Source organism: Toxotes jaculatrix, chromosome 4, assembly GCF_017976425.1.
Source record: "Toxotes jaculatrix isolate fToxJac2 chromosome 4, fToxJac2.pri, whole genome shotgun sequence".
NCBI classification, from domain to species: Eukaryota; Metazoa; Chordata; class Actinopteri; family Toxotidae; genus Toxotes; species Toxotes jaculatrix.
In genome coordinates this window covers 24,972,406-24,993,686 of record NC_054397.1, presented here as the reverse complement: position 1 = coordinate 24,993,686, position 21,281 = coordinate 24,972,406, and the positions used below count along the sequence as shown (strand labels likewise).

The 21,281-nt window shown below is 41.2% G+C and overlaps 1 protein-coding gene across 5 annotated transcripts in view; it reads right to left on the bottom strand.

Annotated features, from left to right (window-relative positions):
- The window catches only part of rptor (regulatory associated protein of MTOR, complex 1), a 158,578-nt gene extending 146,605 nt beyond the window's left edge, over positions 1 to 11,973 (bottom strand). For 4 of the 5 annotated variants that reach the window (XM_041036578.1, XM_041036581.1, XM_041036580.1 and 1 more), the window contains exons 1-2: positions 11,547 to 11,973; positions 10,051 to 10,225 (exon numbers count right to left, since the gene is read on the bottom strand). In XM_041036578.1, coding sequence (XP_040892512.1) covers positions 10,051 to 10,218 — 168 coding nt within the window. In that variant the 5' untranslated portion in view covers positions 10,219 to 10,225; positions 11,547 to 11,973. Of the gene's footprint in view, positions 1 to 10,050; positions 10,226 to 11,461 lie in introns of all 5 variants that reach the window. The other variant, XM_041036579.1, reaches the window with a different exon arrangement.
- Positions 11,974 to 21,281: the final 9,308 nt, after the last annotated feature.

The following is a 21,281-nucleotide window of genomic DNA, read 5'->3' as shown; positions in this document are numbered from 1 at the left end:
AAAGAAATCACTGTAAAACTTATCAATAGGTTAATGGACGATGAAAATAATCATTAGTTCAAACCCACTGTGATCAAAACTGCATCAAAGGAAAGCAAAGCAGGAGTGTTAAAGACAGTGAGAAGAAAGGAGTGAAAGCTGAGCGTGACTGAGGATCCTCACTGTGAACAAAGCACCTTTTGACCATTAACAAGAAGTTCTTCATCCAATGGGAGGCCTGGCTTGTTAATTTGTCTCTTAGCATTAATCTGAGACGAAATCTTAACAAAATTAGATCTTAATACAGGTATGTTCTGATTCTCATGGATTTCCAATAATCCCATCACATTTTCTTCTGTGTGAGGAGAAAGAAGAAGGGGGAGGAGGAGGAGGAGGAGCAGGAGAGAAAGAGGCGGACAGTAAAGAGCGAAGAAGTCACTTTGCTGTGATTAAAAAAAAGGAAAACTCATGGAGCAGAGGAATAAATCTGAAAAACAGAGTGCAAGGAGGAAGAAAAGAAGAGATAAACTGTATGTATGGGCAGGCACGTGTGTGTACTTGTCTTCCTGTTTAGGCCAATGCACATAATTGGTTGCCATCCTCCTCTCATTAATAACTTCACGGGACTGCAGGGGACTTCCCAGCCATTTCCCTCGGTGCCCTGTTAAGACTCCCATACAGCCCCCCAGCTCTGCTCGCTGCTGCGTCGATCAATGGCCCCTGCTTATTCCGTTTGTTAGGCCCGCAATAAATGAAGGTTATTAAAATGGTGGAGAGCATCGATCTCCTCTGGGCGTGCCATAGCTCGCTTGCAGCAACAGGTCAGATATTGGACACTTCAGCTAAAAATCCAGAGAAGAAGAGAGGTATGTATTTGGCCTACTCTTGAAATACAAACAGGATTTTGGGGACATCTAAAAAAAAAAATAAATGTGGCAAATATTTTTCACAAAAAGGCTGAATGCACAAATTTTTTGTCAGGGTTCAGTATGCGCGAAACAAATGTCCATGCTAAAAGCTCGGGCTGAAAGCCAACCATCACAGTCTCCTCCTGGCTGCATGACACTGCCTCCGAGAGCAGAGTCTCTATCATACACACAATGAATCATACAAATGGGGAATAGATTCAGAAAGTCCTTCCTGTCAGATGTATTTATGCTTTTGCACAAAAAGTGACAGGAGTATCTGTGTGAAGAACGAAAAAAAAAAGAGAACTTGAGAAAAGAAGTTCAATGCCTGCCTAATTTCTCACCTCCACCCAAGTGGGCGTGATTTCCCGATTGTCTGTTTTGGAAAGTTACCAAAACGGGCCGTGTGCAGACACCCCCCCCCTAATTCTGCTGCCTGACAGGAAGTTTCAAACACTGTTATATGCTCTGACTTCGTTTTCAGCCTTTAGCTGCATGGGAATTTGCAGATGCAAGGGAAAAGAAAAACCTGCATACTGCTGTCAAGTTCCCAAGAGAAGCACGGATGGATGTGTACGTGACTTACTGAAAATATAAGTGTACAAGCAGACACTAAGGATACACTGTAGATATTGTACTGTATATGTACAATATTTGCCTTCTGTCTGCACAAGTAACCTTTATTTATCCAGGGAGGGACAGCTATTTTTCCAGAAACACTGTGCTCACTTCTCATACAGTTACACACATTAAAATACACAGAACGACTTCAGCAATCTGCAAAACTTTTGGCCAATTAGCTAAAGTTTCACTGTTTGCTCTGTTAAAGATGTTTATAATGCTCTTAACCATCTTCCCTGTGCTTGAGGCAACTTTGCACTTAACTCATCAAATCTAAAAAGATGCCTGGTGGGAAGAAATGAGGTGATGGATTAATGCTGACAAAAGTAAGGGTTATGAGCCAGTTCTGGTCCCTTGAGTCATGAAAAATATACGAGTGGATTTGAAAAGCTAAAAAAAATGCCTCAGCTCGGACAATGTGTACAGCCTATACTGAAATCTTACATTAAAAGCGTGAGATTGTGATAGAGGTGGTGTGGCTGTGAGGACAAACTCAGGCCATTTTATGTACTTCCTACAAGCCTTCCCTAAAAGCTCAGATAGATTTCTACATGATACAGTTCACTTCCCAAAGCCTCTACATCCATCTGTAACAGAAGACAGGGACTGTTATAGCACATTCATCCTCCTTCTCAATAAAAACCATTATCATTCCATTAATTACAATGATACAAAGAGGAAATGAAAGATGTAATTGAGACAGAGTAATATCCTTGCAACTAACTTGATAAGACCTTATTTTTGTGAGGATCCAAGACATTTCTTGGAAATCCAGAAATCCCACAGGTTTCTAAGATTCAACCACAAAAGCTTATGGAAAACAGACAAACTGCAGCTTATGAAAGCCTCAGAGTTCAGACCAAGGCCGGTGTCAGCGCTGCGTTTTGCTTCGGTATCTTATCCTTTGTCAAGTTTCTACTTATCCCAAGGACACTTCAGCAGGGTGGGAGCTCCGAATGTACAACTTTTGGTTTAAGGGCATTTCCCACATATTCACTACGATGAACTCGCTGCCATATTTCAACACAGATATAAAATCACTAGCATGTAATTATTTTTATTTCTCCGCAAACATGTTTTGTTTTCATGCTTCCGTGGCTGAAAGTCTATATGCTGCCTAATGAACTGCATACATTGACTGAATTCAACTAATGATGCAGAAGATAAAGCAGCACAGACCACCTGTCTCATTTCCACATGATTACAATGAGCTTGGGTATTGATGACTTATTGATTTCATTACTCCTAAGTCGAAAAAAAAAAAAAAAACACAGCGGGTGGTGTACGTGTGAGAACAAGCAGGGAAGGATATGAGGGTATGTGTGTGTGTGTGTGTTTTTGTGTGACCAACAGCTGTACAGAAACATGTGAGTTACAGGTCGACCTGGTAACAAATTATCAAAAAAATCTTATAGTCAGTATTTAAATATAGTTTAAATCCCTGTCTTCTTAAAAAAAATCTTGCTTTGTTTTTTGGTTTTGTTTTTTTGTGCGTTTTCATTATTCCCTGTAAGTTGTCCTGATATATGCTACGGCTGTTTTTGTTTGAAATTTATGAGTAAAACCTTGTGACCAGTGGAACTTGTTTCCGGTGCTATGGTTTCCAGATTTGACAGTGTGTTGTGAAGACTTGCTTCTGTCATTTGATGAGCACTAATGGAAGACAGGAGAGAAAATAATCCTCTGCATTTCTGGTGTCAGACTTTCTCTTTCATTTCAGTGTGCAGATCACATTACATTCTCATCTTAATTTCTGTTTTACCCACTACAAATTTAACTCTGAGGAGGCACCTTGGGTCAAGGGACGACACTCATTTACATTTACTCATTTGGCAAATGCTTTTATCCAAAGCGACTTACAAGTAGCAGACAACACAACAGCTGCAGTATAGTAGAAGACCTAGAAGTGAGTACTAAATCTATACAATAAGACAAAGTACAAGGAGATCAGGTAAAGAAGTTAGGATTTTGGAGGTGTTAGGAAAGGAGGTGCTCTCAGAAGACATAAGTCTTCAAGAGGTTATTTAAGACTGAGAGAGACGCCACTTCTCTGATAACATTTGGTTACTTGTTCCACCATCAGGGAACCACAAATGAGAACAGTCTATACTGTGGCTGCCTTGTGTGCAGAGATGGCAATGCCAGACAAAGTAGCTTGGAGGAACGTAGTGGCCGAGGCGGGGCACAAGCCCGTACCCCTGAGTTCAAACAGATGGGTGCAGACCCAGGAGTCACTCTGTAGAGAAGCAATAGTGACTTGAATTTGATTCAGGCAGTCATGGGTACAGTGGAGGTCAAAGAGCAGTGGAGTGACATGTGAGAGACCAGAAACCTGGATAAGGTGTTTACATGCCTCAAGTTCCGTGAGGGCACTCCAGGTAGCCTATCAGGTTCCTCAAAACCAGAATAATATTAACTCTCAAAACAGCCTCAGTTCTTGGTGGCACAGATTCCACAAGATGCTGGAAACACTCTTTCACATCATTTCTGCAGATTTGTCAGCTGCACATTCAAGCTGTCAATCTCCTGTTCTGCCACATCCCAAAGGTGTTCTACTGGATTCAGATCTGGTGACCGGGGGAGGCCACTGAGTTCACTGAACTCACTGTCATGTTCACCAAACCAGTTCAACGCGACTTTTACTTTTTGACATGATTATCAGTATCCTGCAGGAAGTAGCCATTACAGGATGGTAAACCATAAAAGGATGAACATGGTCAACAACAATACTCGGACAGGCTGTGGATTTAAGGCCCAGATTGAGCCAAGAAAACATTCCCCGCACCATCACACCACCAGCATCAGCCTGGACTGTTTAACAAGGTGTTTCCATCTGCAGAACTGCTACTCACTGGATGTTTTTGTTTTTTTTTACATCATTCAGAGTTAAACTCTAGATAGTGTTCTGTGTGAAAATCCCAGGAGATCACAACACAAACCAGCCTGTGTGGCACCAACAATCATACCACAGTCATACCATGTGGCAGCACTGCACTGGTCTGCCACATGATTGTCTGACTGGATAATTGTATGAAAAAGCAGGTGTACAGGTGTTCCTAATAAAGTGCTCAGTGAGAGTGATGTTCACATTTGCATGCACATGGCCAGGATACTTTGACAACCCTCTTATCAGGGTACTAACATCCATGAAAAAACACTAGCAACATGATGCAACATGCAATAATACCAGTGTGTGTGTTCGGTTGCTGGTTAGTCCAACACTTTGGTCCAGACTGAAATGTCTCAACAAATCCTGGATGGACTGTCATGAAAATTGGCAAAGATGTTGATGCTACTGACTTTGATGAATCTCCTACTTTTCTTGAAGTGTCACCAACTGTTCACAGTTTGACTTGCTCCAGTACTTTGGTTTACACCTGTGCATGAAAAACATCTGAGCACGTTAGCACTTTAGCATTTAGCTCAGTGCACCTCTACAGTCTCTTGTGCGGCTGTAGACTCTCAGTGTTCTTTCAGTTGGAATGTTTTTGTAGTCTCTACACATGTTTTAACCTCAAGACTATATTTTAGATATTTTGTTCTTTTTGTAGATTCCTTTGTGAGATGAGCTTGCTTTCATAAAAACTGTATTCGTTCATTCCCTCCCTCTTCAGCTTTAAAAGCATGTTCTTTGATAGGAGAGAGCAGAGACTCAGTCTGCAGTGTACTTCAAGCATTTGAATAGCTTGCATTTTAGCATGTTAACAGTGAGACCCACTGTAATTAACAAAAAATGAAAGGTGTTAACATTGACTTTTTACTTTAAGATTTTTATCCTTGTAGAAATGACCCTGGATCTTCACCATGCTCAGTAGACCATGTAGCAGACAACAGTGCGTGTCTTTTCTTAAATACTCTGTCTTAAATACTCTGTACTCTGTATACTGTTTTCTTGTGAGCCGCTTGTCAAGCAAATTTCCTCGCTGTGGGACCAATAAAGTTCTTATCTTATCTTTGGTGTCATTTGATTTGAACACTGTCTAAATGTTGTTAACAAACAGTGGGTCTGCCAAGTTGTTTCCAATCAGAATGTTTCTGGTGTTACATGCACATTTTAGCTTAAACACCATATTTCAGATTTGTAATAGATTTTTATCCTTTTTCCTCCCATAATGTCTTAAGTGTGTTCATTAAACAAGGTGAATTTTTTCAATTCTAGGAACTATTAATTAATCTACACTCGAATCATGATGGGACTCTTAAAGTCAGGAGCAGTCAGCACTCAATCAATCAATATAAAGCTGAAGTATCTAAAAGTAATTTTAAAAAAATAATAAAGTCACAAACATTTATATTGTATATAGACATATCTCATACTTGTTGTTTACATTTAACCAAAAATGCTAAAAACATGTTGTTCAGAAACTTTTCACTGACTGTAAATTGTATACATGTTGGACAAACTTCAAGTCCAGTACCCTTATCTCCATTAGTGTACTCTGGCCCTATGCAGCACGAATCATATAGTACGTCTTGCTGTTCACCTATTGTGTATTACACATACGCCACACCGTCCCTTTGTCTCCACTCAATGCCAGTTTATTTATTACTGGCAGGCAAAATCAACTGTGATCCACCTTCACACTCGACAAACTGAACAGCTCCCATACGCACAGAGTCCTAAAAATAAGCCTCAATGACGCCATTTCTATGTGTGACAGGTTATCAGCCCGGGGACAAATGGGCATCAGAGGGAAACAGGATGCTGGCAGGGTTTGTAAAGAGGCTACACTAGTTTGGGGTGGACATAAAGTTTGCATCATGTTTGCATCAGGCCACTCTGACGTCATAAAACTTAGAGCTCCACAGGGAATTGTGAAGCATAATAATAACTGGGGACAGAAAAGTTTCACATCCAGCTCTGAGACATGTTATCTGTTATTCAAAATAATGTTTAAAGCGTTTGATGCTGTTAGGTGCTTTCAGATAAAATGGCAGATATGTATCAAGCCCAAATCAAACAAGCATTATTTAAATTTATACCTAAAAACCTGTTGAAAACACGCCTGTTTCACTGAAAACTTTCTGGCACGTCACAGCAGACAAAGCACAGGTGTAAATAATAAAATGAACGATGATGAATTCCATTTAGCTGCTTCAGTTTCAGGGGTTCTGGTACTGTGCGTCCTGACTCACTGTCACGCTGTCACGCCTCACTGGTTCTTGGTAACACCAGCACTTCTCTTACTATGACAGGTCAAAATGTCTGCTGTGAAAAAGGCCTGACCTTGCCCGCTCTTACAATTCTCTAATTAAAGCCAGCAGGTGTTAATTTCACCTGCTGTCTGTTAATTTGTCTGGTAATTTCATCAGTAATTACAGAAAAACATACCGGTACTTTGTGCCAGTGAAGTAAACAAAGAAAAATACTGTTTAAACATCTGACACACACAAAAACACTTTTTTCTCAACAGCAAATACAAACCTGAAGCAATAACCTTTGGTAAACTGATGTGTTTCACAGCATCTGACTGAGGAAGGTGATTCAATGTGTTTTATGATTCTTATTTTTACTTTTTTGTGTTTTCTAATCTGCATAATGCATCTTTAGCATTGCTATAAGCCCTTAAAATACAATAAAATAACATTCAAATAGTCAAAAGGCCCTGCGATACTTGACAAGGTCAAGCATTACAATGTTTAGGATCAAACCCTTCCATTTCACTCAGTCCTTATGTTCTGAAACCTCTTTCAACATCACACTCTACAGCTCCATTAATGGTCTCTAAACACTGGTTCCAAAAACTCTCAGACTCCCTAAAAGCCCCAACCTCACTGTCAAAATACACAATCAATAAAGGCTTGTCCTACAGTCTGTGGTTATAATGTATTATGCAGGTATCGACAGTGTAATACATTATTGATACAGGCTACATCGACAATGTTACCATTATTTTTATTCCAGCTTTTGCCTTTGTTACAAACTTTGATCATTTCAGCTCATATCTGTGAGTCTTATCAAGCTAAGAACAAGTGAACCACATGTGGATCAATGACAGTCAACGCCTGCGCCGCAGTCACTGATCTCATCAGGTCAAAGTTCAAGCTTGTTTGTTATTAACATACAGCTGTCACGTTCTATGTTCACTGCAAGAGAGAAAATAATCCAAAAAAACAACTGTTCATCAGATTAATCTGAATATGTTTTAGTTTTTGCTGGGAGGCAATCGAACTGAAACTCATGTGACTGCTTTAATTCCACACTACAAGTCTGACAGTCCACTACAGGAAACACAGGACTTAGACCAGGTCCAGCCACAACTCCTGATCTTACCTCCTTTTACTGCAATTAACATTAATGTCAAAAATATTACTCCATGACCTTTAAATCAGCAATTATGCAGCTTTTTATTAACCAAAGAAAGACGCTTTTCATCCAGTTAACCCAGACCTTGGACTTTACAGTACAGTGCTGACAGGCATTCATACACTATATCTGAAAACTGTTATCACGATTCCACTTGGCCGGTGCAGCGACTGCACACACAATCATTCTGCTCACAGAGTGGGACAAATAAACAACTGTGCACAACTGCACGCACGCACACACACACACACACCTATTCAATAGCTATCACTGGCCCAACAGGGGAATAAACACACCATTTTGACCAATGGGCTTTGTAATCGTACAGCCTCCCTCTCCTCTCCTGTCTTCATACTGAGTGTGTGTGTGTCTGTCTGTGTGTGTGCATCTCGAAGAGCAAGACCTCTGATTTCCCACAGTGCATAACATCATTTACAGCCCACTCTGAGCCTCACGCTGCATGCTTCTCTCACCAGGGTTAACTCTTCACATACTGAGTCACTCAATATCCAAACTGCTACAGACACTGCGAATGAGCTTAAATCAGCTAACACAATTACAAGGCAAGTACTATATGTGATCACCCATGAACAACTGACAGAAAAAAAAAATCCATGAAGCTGCAGAAAAACAGCTTTCAAATCCATCATTTCCAATTACTGTCATCGTAAAAAGATGGATTCAACCCCAAGCAAGAGCTACAATCAAAGCCAGCCTTCCTGCATAAAACACAAAAAGCTCTCTTTAGTCCCGGCTCTCTGAACCCAGAAATGTGAGAGGACACATTCTTCTTACTAGAGTACAAATGACGGTCTACGGCCTGAAAACGCTCTGAGTGATGAAAAATGAAATGTTACACGGTCAATTTAGCACGACTTTCTGACAGGAATGCCCATTCCAGCCAGACCCCCATCACCTCTTTTAAATCAATAGCAGCCTCACACTTAATGACGCCTTCTTATTCAGCATCTCCCTGAAGCCTGACACTTCAGCAGTCACTGCGGTGTAATTCCACCGATGTCCTAACAGCAGCGTGGTGTTAAATTTTCATTTAGGTGAATTTCTACAATAGGTGCAGACTTTGTGAGGGTTATGTATGACTACATGGCATTTGCCGTCATTATAACGGTAGTGCTTTGTAGCCATGAGGCATTGAAATAATCAGGTTGGTAGCGCTGCAGTGGATCAAACGACAGCTTTATGAGAGCTGAAACACACTGTGGCCATTCATGAGGGAAAGCTTTGAGGTCCTTCTGTCAAAGCGTAGCACGGGTAGCCTCCAGCAGAATAAAATGAATTGGCGCTATAATAAAGACCAGGGTAGCCGGTGATTTGCTGCTGTGTCCTGGCTGTTTAAAGACGGATGTCCTCTCAAAGCACAGTGTGCAGCGTTGGAGCATTTGATTTGTCTCTTTAATGAAGTGAAATTTTAAGAAGTGGTATCGCAGATGGCCAACTGAAAAATCCTAAGCGCCACCCTTTCCTTTAATGCACCAGAGACAGCTAAGCACACCACAGACGACCTCTGTCTTCTTCCCACTCCGGTGCTTCGGCTGCAGAGCTCCTACGTTAACAATACAAACCACAATGACACTTTTTTTGTATAAAGTTTATGTTAAAGCAAAACATTAGTTTTCCCTCCAAGAGTTAGATGAGAAGATTAATATCACTCTCATAAGTGGACTGTAAATATGAAGCTACAGGCAGCAGACAGCTAGCTTAGCTTAGCATAAAGACTGAAAACACAGGGAAACAGCTATGACCTCTTCAAGTATCCTGGCGACTGGTATAATGCCTTTTACTGTATTATGAGTGTTTACAGCAGCTCTAAAGATGCATTTTATAAAAAATATAGAATAATCACCAGACTTATCCTTTAAAACTCATCGAAACATTCTACCTAAACTTTATGCGATATCTGCCATTTTAAAAATATAAAACACAACTGTTTTTTTTTCTACCTTTGTTAAATGAGGAAATATTTCCATCATCGATTATGATCAACTGTACTAGATTTTTTGTTTTATTAGTTCCACCCCATGGGACCTGAAAATGCACCTATTCCATCAAACATGTTCATATCTAAGCATGAATGTGAATGAGTTCACACAACAGAGCCTTGGCTACAGTGTGACAGGAGGAGGAGGAGCCCCTACAGCCTCAAACCACAGCTCAGCACAGGGAGCATCTTCAACCTCCACAGTTAGTCCTGACATAGATGAGCAGAAAACTTACCCTGTCTTTCATCCTCCAGCTCTGCGCTAAAGCCTTGGAACCCTCAATCTTCTCTGAGTGGCGTTTCTTCATGAAGGCCAGGGGGAGCTTCCAGTCATTCATGTCGGCCTCCTCTTCCTCAGCGAGGCCCATGGCCGGTGAATGAAGCAAGTCTGAGTCCATTTTCATCAGGGCCCTGCAGGGGAAGGTTCATGTTAGTAACAGAGGTTAGATGGATTTTTATGACTTCTTGCTGTGCAGTTCACATGGGAACTAACTCTACACAACATGATCATTTTAGCTGTGGCTGGTTCTCTAATTTCACCACAAAAACGAAAATTGCTACAGGGGTTTTCCCCTACAGATCACAAAAACAGATCCAAATTAGTCACTTAATCTGCTGATTCTTTTAAACATCACTTAGAGGACACAAGCTGGAATAATTTTCACTTTATCAGCCTGAGTTAAAACCATCAGGCAAGAGAAAGACATTAAGCAATATTGGCACCAGGCTATCCTATACAGTTGTGTTAATGGTTGTGTCGTGGACCAGAAATAATAAATTAGAACTTCAGCAGAACAGGGCTGTGCATCACAATTCAATATTTTCTTGGTACAAACCAATATCTCTGTAACAGAATCCAAAAATGTTAAATACAGACAGTTCATGGTCAGACTTCTTCTATCACACTGACTTAAATCAGAGATTTGCAGATTCTGGATGAGTTTATACAGTCAGAGTTTGTGTTGTGACAATGATCCACATCTGAGAACACACAACCTAACTTCCATCTAAACAGCTTTTCATGCAGCTGGGATGTTTCAAGCAAGCAACTGTTGCTTCAGGAAAACGGAGCGCTGCTGACTTTATTAATGCCAACCCAGCGATGCATTCACCTTAGCTGGCTGTTCTGACTCAGTACTAAAATGTGATAATCTGAAGAACCTCAATGGCTGCCGAGTTTTCTAGTTCATGACCTTCAGCAAAAACTTCCCTTGGTACATGGGATGATGGTTATGAGTCAGGTTTAATGCTGTGAATCTCCAGCTTGAATGAAAACCATAACAACAACTGAAACCAAACACACTCATGCCTGAACCCACTCAGCTTTACTGTTAGCTGACTAGCTGCCTGACTTTTTGGGGCAAAGAGCAACACCTGGATGGTGTCAGGATGGGGCTCCAGCTGGCCACGCGGACACAACCTGAGCCACAGGTGAGGAGCTACGGGTTATGTGCACCTATTGTCGCGTTAACACGGCCTGGCTGTGTGAGTCCTGACTGCACACACTTCACAAATAAACCGGCCAGCTAGCTAACTGCTAGCCAAACTAGCGCGGCTAATTTGACAGCTCTTCCTAAAGCCAGCTGTCAGAATGCATGAGAAGCGAGTGCTATTAAAATGTTTTGTCCAAGTATCTTGCGAAACCACCTTAGCAGAGAGATAAGTGAGACAGAGCAGATGTGTAGAAATGGCGCTGTTGGTTGCAGCGAAGCGTGCAGATGCAGATGCAGACCTCGGTGCTGTGGGATTATCTACCCGGGCTGGGGAACCTCTCCGCCTCCGGACGATGACAGACACGGTCGCACAAACAATCCTGGTCAGAAAATTGTAGGGCAGCGTCCACAGCCTGTACAGTATGTCAAACCCGTCAAATCCGAGTTGGACGGGTGCGTGTTTGCAGGGGAATCTGCGGCTCCTCTCCCCACGGCTCTTCGCTATGGGAAGGGGCTGGAGACGAGGCCCATCTTCACACGGACAGTCTGCCACAGCCACACGAAGCACCGGCCGCACTTATCGATGACTGGGGTCGTTTGGTCTCCTTCTACAAACCAGCGACCCTAGGAGCTGATTCGGTTAGATAGTTTTCACGGAAATCACAAACAATCCCGAGAATTTCTCCAGAGAGGCACTTCTTCAGCACTTCTGCAAGGGCGCAGCCATCTTGGGTTGGACCCAGAATGCACTGTTGGGGCGGCGAGGCTGTCGTGAAACGTCACCGCCGTCGTTCCTGTCACACACTACAATGTAAACACTCACACGCTCTCTAACTCTGTGGAAAACTACACAAGAATATTTAAAACTATATTTTTTTGTCACTCTTTGCCAGTGTGAATGTTAACGTTTTCCAAACATGAACCAGTTACTCACTTATCTCTGTAACTGCTTTATTTTAATGCCATTTTTTGGGTTGAAAATGAGAAAATGTAAGGACTCCAAGATTCATTTTGCTTGAGTTTATCTTAGTGAAGCACATCTGAAGAGTTTTTTTCAGAATCACAATTAGTATTAGCCACGCTTAGTTCACTGTATCTCCTAATTTAAACCTAGAATAAGTTTAATTCTGGTTTATTAGTCTGCTTCTCTGGGCCTACAGCACTCCTCTGAACAGCATTAACCAAATATTACCATCTGAAGTTGTACTACTGACTGTGTGTGTGTGTGTGTGTGTGTGTGTGTGTGTGTGTGTACATATATATACATTCAAAATGAATCAGATTTTTCAAATCCATCATCAAGCAATCATCAACAAATTAGTCATTCAAAATGAATGAATGCTAGAGTCAATTCAACTCAAATCTTTTTTATATATTCACAACAAATGTTGACCAACAGTAAGTGCTGTAGTGCCACACAGTGAAGCTAAATTTATTTATTTTTTATTTACTTAGGTTCAAGAAAATTCAAATATAAAATGTGAGTTTTTTTTTTTTTTATAAAAAAAATATTTTGCTTTCTGTCGTCCAGACATCCAGGCTGTGCACAGGAAACAAATGTCCTAATTACAGACTCTCACATTAAAGGGAAATTTCAGTGAAAAGTGGTCAACTGCATTTATCACATAAAAAGATTTTTTTTTAATGAAATGTGACTAGAAGAACAGTTTAGTATCAAAGAAACATTATACAAAATTACATTAAATATTGCTATAATCTTACACTGTACTGAATGTGTTCCACATTTATCATTTCAGTATTTCCACTAATCATGGGATAGCAGTATCATTAGTGTCAAGTGTATAGACCTTGGCTGATTTAATAGCCAAGTGAAGACGTGCACAATGTCTCCCCTCTGTGTGATGTGTTGTATCCTGAGCCAGTTCATCTGATAGCTGCATCCATCACAAAATAGCAGGGGAGCAGCTGCTCTGAAATCCCTCACTGTATGTGGGAGTGTTTTAAAAGTAGCCTGTTCTGTGTTTCAGTCGTAGATGTGCCCTCAGAATGGTGATTCAGTTGCTGGTAAGATGAGAGGTTATAAGTAACAGAGGGTAAATGTTGGATTTGGTTTTTAGAAATGTTTTATAATCTCAATCAATCGACATTATGCAGCTATTCTACCTTCAATTGACACCTTCAAAATTATTTTGTTGTTACACTGACTTGACCTTTTTTTTTTTGCACAATGTAACACTATGGCACTACATTACACACCAATAGTTGTTCTGGATGCCAAAAGTCATCTAACCTCAGTCCCATCTCAGGCTAGCATGCAAACAAATAAATTCATCTCACTGCAAAACATTAGGTCAGTCTTTTGGTCAATCTCATGCCAAGTAAGCCTTGAAAGATTGCAAACCTGTCTCAGGCAGCTTGTGATAAATTACACTGTCCGATGTATATTACATGCAATGTAGTCTGTATCATGTTGTCAACATTTCATTCAATTACACATATACTATATATAATGTAAATGCACAAGTTGGACATGAAGTCACCGTGAACTCTGTCTGTATTAAACCAGAACAGGATCTTTCCCTAACCTTAACCATTAAAACATTTAATGCTGTGGTCACTACAAGTGGATGTTGTACTGCAAAATCAGACAACAAATACACTGTATGTGAACATATTACTGATATGTTCAGTATCAACATATTTGTGACTTGCCAAATTTGCAAATTAATAACATATCCTCATTACACATCCCAGTTTAGTTGTATATAAACATAATTTTGAGGAGACAGGATCGTATTTACACTTCCAGCAGTTACAGACCAACTTTATCATTTATTTGAGGTCGTGTTTCTCACCACTGTCAAGGTTAGCTGATAACAGCACAGGGAAAACACACGGGAACAGACCATCCAACAACAAACAAAGTGAGTGAACCGGTAAATATGGTGCAAGGCTGACTGTAGAGTGAGATGCAGGTGGGGAGAGCTCAGGTTGCCACAGGGCTGATGACAAGCAGGAATAGGTGTGTGGACGGTCAGGGCAGTCAGGTGAATAGGTACAGGGGGGAAAGTTTGAGGACATCATGTGGATGACTAGAGGAAGGCAGGTCTGGGGACATGAGGGGAGAGAAGAGGTAGGAGACACGAGCCAAGGGGAAGACAGAGGCAGATTGTGACAGCCACCATGTAACAGCTGAACCATGAACTGAAACTCACTATAAAGCTCCATAAAGCTGAGGGCAGCTGCACATTCAGGTGATAATTCTCTGTGGGTTCATCACAGGAGCACTGTTCCTCTTCATATTATCAAGGGGTTTTTTTTTCATATTGTCATTTGATTTTGCTCAAAAAATATACATTTTAGCCACTTTAAGGCCAAGTGTCCTGAAAACAAACTCAAAAATGGATGATAGATGGATCATTTGAATACTACGATTACACTTGCTGTGTTTCTTCTTGTTCCACAATATGGTGATTTTTGCTGTGCAGGCCTACACTGCTTTTCTCTGCACCTGCATGAGTCCAGTGAACAAAGTGTATTTACACATCATTCGTCCCCAACATCCTTTGCTGTCAGGCTTCACACTCATTTCTCAAACAGCAGGAGCTAAAGGTTTGTTTTTGAAAGAAGCGTCACAGAGAGAAAAAGCTGTCCCATCTGTCCCAGAGTCAAAATCTAACACCAGTCTGCGTGTACTTACTCAGGCAGTGGGTCGTGACATTACTGACAGCCCTTTAATTGTGAGAGTACAATCAACATGTTTACCAGTTTGTTCTTGGTCAACAAAAAGATTTGCTCTAAGGCCTTGATGACTTTAATCAAGCACAACACAGTCTGTCTTGGGCACAAAGGACAATGCTGCGCTGAGATGACTAACAGCTTCCTTTGGGCTGTCAGCTCATCAGAAAACATGAAAATGCTACACCAGATGGATAGAGCATGAAAATATTCCTCTCAGTGCATTCGCCAGTGCAGCAATCATCTCTACAGCCTCTTGGCTTGCCGCATTAAAAGCACAGGAGCAATCTGGTGTGTAAGAAACTCAGGTACATCCGACCGGATTTGTTCCTCTCGTCTCCCAGTCCCAGTGTCCACTGCAGGGGGGAAACCAATCCAATCTCCTAGGTGTGATAGAGGTTGGGACCCTGGGAAAGCTGATAGCTAACAGAGGGTAGAGGAAAGAGAAGATTAGTCTACTTTTTTCTCCTCATCCGCCTTCCGTCAAATAGGGAACAAGGTGACATGATCAACTGGGCTGGATCCTGGAAACTGGGCCCAAATAAGACAGGGGCAGGAAAAGGCTAAAAATCCTGTTCCTGAGGATTGATTGCAACAAGGCAAGAGAAACAGCGAGAGAGAAGACACTGATGGATGGATGGATTCAAGGAAGCGAGTGTTTCATGGGAGGAAGCTCTGTTGTCATGTGATCCTCCACCAGCACCAACAGACCAGTGACTCCTCTCAAGAAGGAAACTGGAGACACAAGAGCTGTAATGGAGCATTAATCCTCCTCTCTTGTGCTCTTATGTCTCATTAAGATGCATAGTTTACAGGAACTTTCTCACTCAGCAACTTATTTTCACTCACATCTGTCATGAATCCAGTTCAACTCGATTTAAAATATTTTAGAGGCAGATGCTATAAACTAAATCCCCTAAAACACAATCTCATTCAAACTCTTATGAGAAAGTTTCAAGGAAGATGAAAGGTCATTCTAAGTTTTCTTGTCCACAGTAAAGGCCAGATTCTCTGTCCACCTTAATCATGCAACCGATTGCTGTTTTCAAGCCAAGTTTACAGTACATCGATAAAAACAGAGCTTACACTAATGCTTTGTTCTCTGTTGCATATTGGTGATTAGTATTTACTCTCCGAGCAGCAGTGAAAGCCTCAGCCTTCATAACTCTTGCTCAAGGTTGACTGAGGATATGAATTGTAAATCCATTGAGTCCCCAAATGAAATTTGTAAGACAATGATTGCTGAAGTGTGTGCTTTAACTGATATTCACTGGAGGTTAATATTTAGATAGACATAATATTATTTTACTGGCTGCCAGAAGCTGCAGGTCGACACTGGGGCTGCAGCTGAAAGGCTGAAATTGCAGGTTTGAGTCGAGGCTGCAGGTCACAGGCTGCGGTTTGCAGGCTGCAGATGGATGCTGGGACTGAACCTAACTCAGCTGTACACTGAAGCTGAGCCTGAGTGAGACTGAGGGGCTATAGGTGGATATAGCTGGATTCTGGGGTGGGGGCTGTGGCAGTCCCTGAAAATGGTAGCCAAGAGTAGATCTGCAACTAATGATTTTTTTCATTATTGACCAATATGCCTGTTATTTATTTACTTTTGTTTGGTTTGTGAAACATCTGACAACTGTTAAAGATGTCCATTAATAACATCTAAGAGAACATGGTTATGTCATCAGATGTTTTGTCTCATAGACAGTTCAAAACCCAAAAAGATTAATTTTACTGTGATTTACATCCTGTTTTGGTGCCTGGTCAGAGATAAACCACGGCCAAGACACTGAGAACTTTAGTTCAGATTTAAAATGTAGACCTATGTCAGATCAACTGTTGTACAGTATACAAATGTTCTTATATGAATATTTTGTTCACTCTGTAGTTGAAAAAAAAAAAAACATGTCCTTGATGCAGAATCATTGTTAACAATTTATTTTACAGAATCGTTAGGAAAAAATGAACATGTCTAAATATTTAATTTTTTACCCATGAAGCAAATTTTCTACATAACAAAACTGAAATTCTTCATAAATAATGAACCACAGAGATTACAGAGTGAAATTATTATTTTTAATTTTTACTGTCAGTTGGCTGCTGGCTGTTAGAGACTGCGTAGGGATGCTGGTGCTGGAGGCTGTGGCTGAGACTGGTAGCCCTGAAAAGTCAGGCCCAGAGAAGACTGTTCATGTCTTACACTGAACTGTAGCTGTGCTGTAACTTTGATTCTGCTGTTTAATCTGTTTGATTCTGTTTTAGCTTCATTTTATCTTCTGAGTCTTTTTACACTTGCCTTGTGTTTCTTTTATACTTTGTCTTAATACCTTGTGTAAAGCATGATGAATTGCCTTGTTGAAAGGTAATACACAAATAAACTTGACTGGCCTTGCCTTAAAGGGAAGGGCTCAGGCTGCAACTTACAGGCAGTAACTGCAGGTGGAAGCTGAGGATTGCTGCTGTGGCTGAGGAGGCAGGTAGCTGTCAGATGCTGTAGGCGGAGGCTGTGGCTCGAGCTGGCAGGAACAGGTGGAGGCTCAGGCTGCAGTTGACCAATAGAATATAAATGCAGAGGGCTTGGTTGGTGCAGGCTGACACAAGATGTAGGTGCATTTTGAAGATGTACTGAAACAGGCAAAGGCTAAGGTGGAGGCTGATGCAGGATATTAAATATTGTCGGCAGTAGCTGGATCCAGAGGTAGCTGCTGGAACAATCATGGGCAGACTGGGTGGTGCTTGTTGGCTATGTGTGCATAGACTGCTGCAGGTGGAGGTGAGAGGCTGGAGGTGGAGTTGGCTGGAGTTCATAAATGAGGCTGTGGCTGGACCCTGAAAGATGCTGATGGAAAACTGGGAATGTAGCCGGATGATTTGAAGTTCATGAGGAGGGTGGATGGTGGAATGAGAAGCTTTGGTATCATCTGCTTTTGAAGGCAGGTGTGTGCAGACAGCAAAGGCTGCAGGTGGAGGATGGTGCTTTCTGAAGGCAGAGGCTGGATGCAACTGGATGATAGCTGCTGTAGGTGGAGGCTGAGGTGCCTCTTGATGTTAGAAGCTGCAGTTGGAGTTGCAGGTGTTTGACAGATGGAGGTAGAGGGTGAGGCTGCATTCAAATTCTACTGGCTGCTTTGGACCATTTGTGATACTGAACCGGATTTCTATGAGAAATCTTTTTTCTCATCTTTCTTCTCATCACAATGTCTCATCACAACAGTTGTTTTCAGTTTTTGTGTAAGATTAAGTATTTGATTCATATGATTTCTTTTCATGTACACTTAGAATTCATGTACTAGAATCACTTTTGTTTTGTTTGTGATTAGTTTAGCTTTGCTTTTTTCCTACAAGGCTCCCGAGGGTCTGGTTCTCCTGAGATGTCCACATTTATAAGAGGTGGATAGACGCCTTCTCCATTTGTTTCATTTACTATCAGGAGTCCATCAGTGCTCTCTTGTATGGTGACTCGTGGACGGTTCAGTTTCTCCCACAGGCACTGCTTTATGTTTCGTCCAAGCTGGAGACTGTATGGCTGAGGACGCCCAGTTTTGTACCTATGAAGAGTGGAAGACACAAACACTGAATTATAAAGATGAATGTCATTAAAAACATTTGATGATAATTTCAGTAAAGCTGTGAATGTTTTAAAAAAAAAAAAGCAGAATTCAACCATTACTTATATTTAAAATGGTGAAAATGTCCATTATTAAAGACCTTCATACATTTTGTCACAAACAAACATACCTCAGCATTTCATCCACCACAGAGTGGTAGATGTTCTGATACTCTTCTACAGAGTAACCATGGATCAGCAGAGGTGTCTCACTCTCCTGGACACCAGCGGGGTTCAGCTTAGAAGTGGACGCCTGAGGTGTGGAGGTCTCATCCTGGACCTGTAGGGAATCTGGAGAAGCGGTCAATGGTTCAGGACTGGGGATGGCCTCATGGACCTGCACAAGTCCAGGAGCAGCAGTGGAAGGCTGGGGAGTTGGAGTGACATCCAGGACCTGGGGGAGGTCTGGATTCAGGCTTGAAGGCTGCGGCCTCGGACTGTGATCCTGGACCTGTAGGAGGTGGGGAGCACATGGTTGATTTTCGGAGAGATGCCAGGCTCTGACAGACTTTTAACCATAAACTAGATTAATCAGTAAACTATCTGATCCACTGCAGAACGCTGACTGTGTCAAATTAAAAAACAGGTTCTGTCCATTTTACAGAGGTTTACAGCTGCAGCATATGAACATATACAAGAGTCAGTAATTTTACATTCATTTCTATTCAGTCATCTTCATCACCAACGTGTAAAAATGCCCAAGACACTAAAAGTCAGTGTTTACCTTGTTACAGCAGCCTGCAGGCTTTTCACTGTGCTGGGTGATCCTCCTCCTCTTCCTGCAGCGGGAATTATCCTCCAAGTAAACAGGCTCACAACTCTGAAACAACACACACACACACACACACACACATACACACACTTCTGTTAGAAACAGATTCCACTAAGATGAAAAAAACAACAAGTGATACACAATAAATGGAACTGAATTCAAATTTAACAACTGCATTGCAGGCATCTACCTCTTAGGCCCTAGACCCTCAGGGGCCCAAAGGCTCCAAGTTTAAAACGTGGCAATCAGTTTGTGGTAACTTAATAATTACATATGAGGTTGTACATATTGTATGTGCCACTAAAACACATTTACACTGAAAATGTAGGGGCCTCAAGACCTAGCTAAAGTCTAATAATATCATTAATATCAGAACACAAACTACTTTCATTACACACTGACTGCATATTTCAATGTCTGCGTTAGTCTCAATGGCAAAATACCGTGTTTTTGAAAAGTCATAAAATCTCACATTGTTCATGCTTAAAGTTGTTCTGTCGAAAGTCTTTGGTAGAAGTCAGGTGGGAAAAACAATTTTCCGTGGAAATGTTTCTTGGAAAGAAATCGCCGAGTGAAGCTCTGAAAACTTGTCTTTCTGCACCGGTCGAGACTTTAGCTTTTGTTTATGTTTAAATGTGGAACATGTTGAAATGATGCACCTGGAGACCGACCATGGCAACGTGGAAGCTTTCAGGTTCAGTGTGAGAACATCGTCCTACTGCAGCACCTCACCGCATCCACTCAGTCACGCAGTTCAGTCACGATCATTTCTACACCTATAATTTATTCACTTTATCCATTCGTGTTTCCACAAAACAAAATGCTATTCGGCCTCATAAAGTGATGCTAATACATTTAAAATACCAATTTCATGGGCTTTTTATTTGAAAATGTTTTTACTTTGTGTCATGTTCGTTTTTTTTCTTCACACTGTTGAGAAAAGTAAAATGAGGATGAAAAAAAAAACTTTATCCAGTTTGTTAAAGTCAATCAAAATTTTAAAACCATGTCCACTGAATAAATGAAGACTAATCTATTTATTTCCCTTTCAGGAATGAGCAGGGGTGGATAAAACCACATGGGGGCCCTATGGCAAAAATTCAACAAGGTTCCCAATGGACACCCCCCCATCATTTCTCACACTCCCTTTGTAATGTGTAACATACTTGTTATCAGTTAGTGACTTGGCTGTGGTTACTTGATTAAGCATTACTTTATTCTGGATGATAAGGACTTTAAAGGGGAATCTTTGGGAGAAGAGCTGCATATGAAAAAAGAGAGAGAGCTTTGTGAAGTCTGATAAATATCCTCAACTGATGTGTCAGAGTCAGTTGGGGATGAAGAAGTATGAAAAGTAAAACAGTCTGGGGTGTGGAGTTAGAAATAAATGAGCTCGCCAGACCAATGCAGCACCCAAATCTGTGACTAGAAGCAAAATACTAGTCCAACTTTTACGTTTCATGATGTGGAGTACAACCATTTCTATAAAACACTATAAGATGAACACATGTATTGTCACATGCTGACTTTGCTTTTGCATTGTGGAATATTTTGGCGTCCTGCAGAGGTGTAGTGGAGCAACAGAAACGCTTAATTGCAGGTTTTAAACCATAACTGTATCTGACAACAGCATTCTTATTAAAAGCTACCAAACCGCTTTGTCAATAATTAGCTTTGAGAGATATGTAAATTGCCTCTGTGTTCATGCAATTCTTTTGTGATCGCTAGCAGCTTCTCCTGACAAGATAATCGATAGCCACTTACACAGGTACCTATTCATTCATGACGGCACAGGCATCATGGAGCACACATCCTCCAGACATGTCTCCATTTACCCTTGATCAATGAGTTCATATGAGACTCATTGAATGAATGTGTGTGTCTCCAACTCCTCTCAGGAAAATGAATGTGCCTGTTGCTCAGTGAGAGATTACCTGCCACGGTGTCGCCATGATAGGA